At 38.6% G+C, this 5,517-nt stretch overlaps 1 protein-coding gene across 1 annotated transcript in view; it reads right to left on the reverse strand.

The window, feature by feature from the left end:
• The window catches only part of LOC104501444 (peripheral plasma membrane protein CASK), a gene marked incomplete at both ends in the record, with an annotated part of 17,968 nt that overhangs the window by 4,613 nt on the left and 7,838 nt on the right, over window positions 1–5,517 (reverse strand). Inside the window, 2 exons of the mRNA XM_010145254.1 lie at window positions 2,211–2,291; window positions 2,383–2,463. Coding sequence (XP_010143556.1) covers window positions 2,211–2,291; window positions 2,383–2,463 — 162 coding nt within the window. The remainder of the gene's footprint in view (window positions 1–2,210; window positions 2,292–2,382; window positions 2,464–5,517) is intronic.

A 5,517-nucleotide genomic window follows, 5' to 3' on the forward strand; every position in this document is an offset into this window, starting at 1 on the left:
GTGTCGGCACCTCCCGTCGCTGCCACAGTGGCAGCTCTTCTGCCTGCTCTGGAGGCTTTGAGGACCCCTCTGAGGGGACGGCAGGACCTGGCTGGCTGTTGCTACTTGCTGCTTGATGAGGGGTCCGCAGCCGAGAGCTCCGGCGTGAAAGATATGTTGCTGCCGCCTGCCACAACTCCCTCCTGTCGCTTTGTCCCGCGGTGGGGCGTACCACGCTGTGACCGCCTGCCGTGACCGTTAGCTCCACTGTCGCCGCTGCTCCCTGGCCCCGCAGGAGCCGGCCTGGCTGCGATCTACCTGGTAGTTTGCCCGCAGTTTAACCCTTGCCACACCCGATCCCCGAACCTTGCACGCATTTGTTAATATCTAGTTGTTGTTTGTTTGTATAAGATCGTTTCTCTTGTTATTAAAATAGTTTTCGTTTCCAAAATGCAGCTCATCCACTTACTTTACTGTTCCCTTCTATCTCTCTCCTAACCCTTTCCTCCTGGAACGCAGAAGGGGCTGAGTGGAGAGAGAATTTGTCCCATGGCTTGGCCCTGCCTCAGCCAAACCGGTGACAATCACTAACATAAGGAAGTCTAAACACCAACATAAAGTGCTATTTTAAATGCCCTCTAAACCATCCATACAGGACTACTAGATATAACACAGGAGTTAAAGGAGACCACCGGTCGTCTAGAGCAGGGATGGAGGTCGGGTGATGTCTAAAACAGGCACCTAAACACTATATTGATGCACCTGAATTGCATCCACATCTGCAGTCTAGTCTTTAGTGTTCTTACACAATCAGTGAAGCAACTTCAGTGCTTCCTCAGTCCAGGAAGGCAATGCAGGCAGTCTAAGGCATAGTCACCATGGTATGGACGAGGCCATTTTAATAGTATTTGAAAATAAAATAACTAGGTTCAGCTTCCACCTCCCCACAGCAATACAGTCAGTACTGGAAAGAAACTGGGTGAAAAGCATACTGTGAAACACTTATTTCTCTTTGTTTTAGTTCTTTGTAACGGAGAACACACTCGCTGTGTTACTGCTCCTTCCCCCCCATATAATCTTGTCTGTATTGAGTAACTTAGGCATCATGTGCATCACATACTGCTGGCACCGCACTTTTGAAGCGTTTAATGCAGGATTTTAGTGTCTAGATCTAAACAGCAGCATAACAAACAGTGCACTTTCACACTGCTGCTGGGATGATCTAACGGCTCAGGCTTTCAAAAGGGCCAGGTCTTCCTGTTTTCCCTCTGCTGGCACTGGTCTTTGTGCAGCTCCTGCGAGCGCAAGCCTGGGGAACTTCAATCAGCAGTCAACTAATTCTTTTCCCCTTCCAAATAGGAAGTTCTTAAAAACGATATTTTTCAGCAACAACAACATCCTTACAGGTAGAAAAACACCCAAGCACAATTTAAAAGCAAAGCACTAACAAGGTACAAAGAAAATAAAATTAATACACAATGGTCATCAGTGTCACTTCTAAGTCATGTACGGTGTTTCTGAAGTCAGCCTGAAACAGAGCGGACAGAGCTGGGTGCTGGGGCTCGTGTTTAAGAATGCCTCACTCGAGGAGAACGGGTACATCTCCAAGACATCAGGCAGATCAAGAGATCACACATGCAATTCTTGCCATGGTATTGATAAGAGAGTGTAATGAAGGGGAAACGCTCCTGTGCTCTTTGTAACAATCTGAGTTTGCTTTTTCTTATTGCCATCTGTGGAAACTTGAAGTTATTTTAGTATTTTTTTTTTTGATGTTCATTAAAAACAGCTCATGACTAGGCTGTCAAAAATATTTTAAAACATTCAGATAAAGTACACAATAAACGTTTCCTCTAAATCCAATTTACATTTCTTCTCATGGGAAATATACCCAGTTTTAAACTTCACGGCTGTTCGAATCTTACCTGAACTGGAAATGTAAAATTAGCACCAAAAATGAAAAAAATTGTAGCCTTCATTCTAAAGTACAAACATTTAGGGTAGAGTTTACAAGAATTTTTGTGAATACCAAGAAATACTTGATGTAAAAGTGGTGCTACTTACTACTTGTCCTTCTGAAAAAAACAACAGAAGTGTACCCAGTCCTGTCGCAGCTCCCACCTCTAAGACCGGGTTCATCTCAGCGGAACTGGACACGCGGGGCAGTTCAATGGGGCTGTTAGCAGGGATGATACGAACAATTCTGAAGCACATTGAACATTGCTACTTACGAGGAATGGGGTAAGCAAATCTGTCCGGGTGTTTTGTGATGAGTGTGTTTTTTATGTGTCTTCTTCCAACACCATGCGCACCTAATCCACAACACAAAAATGAATTACAATTTTTTTGCCAGCAGGTGTTCAGAACTATGCTGTTATGCTCAGAATAATAACTCAAAATTACCTAGTAAGACTAGTGTTTTCCTTTTGAACGCTGGCAGTTTTACTACTTCTTCATATGTGACGAGATCTAATTGATCAAACACTAAAACACAAAAGAAACCCCCACAGGGATAAGAAAAAAAGGCATGTTAAGGGTAATAATTAATTGTGCTACAAATCATAATTTTAGCAAGTTTAAGATTTACAATACAAAGTAATGTTATGGAAAAGAAAACAATTTCATTATGCAGTTTTAACATAAGTGTTCATTTAAAAAAACTGTTAAAAAGCAATAACAAAGCTACTGAAATGCTTAGGAAAGTTTGCATGTCCTTTCATGCAGATTCAGCAGACCACGAAAATTAGCTAAAATGGCATGCCATTCACAGGTGCATTCCTAAGAAACAGCAATACTAAAGAAAGTCTGTAGACAGTGACCAACATGAATACAAAATGAGAACATCTATTTACGCTGAAGATACGGATACTTTCGTAATCACGTTCTAACAAAATCTATCAGAAATGTACACAGAAGAGTGTTAATACTCGGTGGTATTTATTCTTCACAACTACCACCATATTAATTGTAATTATAGTTCTCTTTAAACACAGGTGCTAATTAAATTGACATGCTTTTAAAGCTTGTGACAGAATGAGGAATTCTAATGAAAAGTGATGGCATTACATAAAAGAACCTCCACCATATTTAGGGAAAAATTGTAAAAGTATTATTTCAGAGATAATTTCAACTGTAGTTGAAATTGGATGAATTCCATAATGCCCATCAATCTATTGTCAACTGCCAAGGTATATAATGATTGACAAATCAAATTTTGTTCATTAAAAGCAGCTCATTCCTCCTGTGCCAAACAACGTATCATCTCTGGTAATTCTTGCCGAATTCTAACAAAGAAAGAAGCCAGGAGGCAGTTAATTACATTTATAACGATTACAGCAATTAGCAGTTGTGAGCAGAATAACGAACGTGAGTTTTCAGTTCTGTATTTATGCATGCTGTAAAAAGAAGGGAGGAGAGACTGCATCTCAACTATGGCATCTCGGAGAGTCACGAAGTCCTAACCTGGTGTGTTCACCTCGACTATATCCCATCCATCTTTGAGTATGCATCTGGCTATATCCCTCTCCGCTATCCAAAACCCATTAGTAAAGTCGGCAGGGGTGGAATCTTTAGTTTGCTTGCTCTGGAAATGCCCAGCCACCAAGATCAGCATTAAAACCATGGAGCCTACCAGAAAGCACATACTCTTTGCACTAAAGTCCCAGTGAAAGCAGCAAACGATTTAACTTAATGTATTTCTTTTTACAGGGCAGATTTTTCAATCCAATGGCAATCTTTTTACCCTAGAGAAAAAGTACAACTACTTCAATTTGGTCAAACTACAAATGAGTCAACTGATGTACTCAGTTCTTGAAGAGCTGGAAAGATACAGATATGAAAACTTCCTAGTCCATTCAAAGCATTTTGAATTTAATCTTAAAGAACAACCTCTTTCAACCTTTCCCCAAATATTACAAGCAAGAATTTACTCATGTTTTTTCCATTCCACAAACATGGATTTCTTACTACTGTCCTTTTTGCAACTTCACACTGTTTAAACTAATTAATAATTAATTTCATATTAGAAAGAGTTAAAGATGCACAACATGTTAAACAGTTTAACCATTCTAACCATCTAGGCCTGAACGTATCTTTTCTCGTTAAAAAATAGTAATAAAAAAATCAATCCTTTATTTTCTTCTTGAACAAAACCGCTTTATGTTAGATACAAACAACAGGAACAACAACAGAAATGAGGCATGTTAATGTCTTTGTCACAAACTAGCAGCAAGGAGAAGATGTGTCTCAGTCTACACGGATCTAACTAATGATTGTAGGGTTTTCAAATGCAAAAGAAAAATGATTCAACTTTTGAATATACACAAGATATGAGGAATACAGGGCACACTGAAAGACCGAACTTTAATGCTTCTGTGGTACTAGCTAATGAAGAAAAGGAGTTCTGGAAAGGAAACAGTAAGAAGCAAATCAAGAGGCATTGTCACTTGACAGGTTACTTACATGCACAGAGGCCATTGGGAGTAAGACAGCATGAAAAATGTACAGGGGTCATTGAGATATGGCTTGTAATATATTAGTAAAATAAAAAGTATATGCACAAAATAAACTTTATCATGCAATAGTCTAAACACAAGGCAAATAAATCACATTAAGAAATGATAAACATTTTTTATAAAAGCTTGGCAATTTTCTACATTATGCATAACATGAAGCATAGTTCTAGTCTGTTCTAAAGAGTGTTCTTTTATGAAGTCCTGCAATATCATTTCAGTAGAAGAAATAACAAAAAAAAAAATGTATCTAGATATCACTGCAGTACATGTCTAGAGCATTTATAAAAATGTCAGTGAACCAAATAATGAATTTTTTTTTTTCTTCTGAGGGCTTTGGTTTTAAAATGACTTTACAATGATAAAATATATGATCTTGAAATTGTCTCTGGAAGGACACAGTACTCCAGTAGCAAGTATGGACAAGAGAAAAACAGGGTGATATTTTTCTTATAAAGGAGAATATATTTGCTTTTAATTATTAAAAGTAACTGAAATATTCTCCTCATTACATCATAAACTACCTCTGATTTGCAGAATGATTTAATTTCTAGTTCCAGTAATATATCACATGGAAATTTCAGCTCTCAAATCATTAGCTAGCCACACAAATCTCAGCTGACTACGAAGTATTTTACTAGGTCATTTCTCAGCATTCCAGTTCAGTCTCACCCCTGAGACAAAAAACAGGAAGTCCAAACAGGTAACACACTGCTAAATGATTTATCGAATTTTATGCTAAGATAGAAAAAAAATAAATTCTATTTTCTTGTAAGAGCAGCATTTTGACATCTGGATTGAGCTTCTCGGTTCCAAATTTATTATACTTATTTGGATCCAACCGAAGAAAAGATCTGGTGTTTATTCTGAGACAGATGCACTGAAAGCTTGCAAAAGTCCGTGTGGTCACATTTCTAACAATACCAGAGACAACAGAGTAGTTCAGAGAAGGCAGATTAAGCATCACCTTAGTTAAACAATTCAGGTGAGCACCATATATTTCAGCAAACCTCTAACTTTGGCCTCT

This window comes from Buceros rhinoceros, unplaced genomic scaffold (genome assembly GCF_000710305.1).
Source record: "Buceros rhinoceros silvestris isolate BGI_N320 unplaced genomic scaffold, ASM71030v1 scaffold1931, whole genome shotgun sequence".
Taxonomy (NCBI): Eukaryota; Metazoa; Chordata; class Aves; order Bucerotiformes; family Bucerotidae; genus Buceros; species Buceros rhinoceros.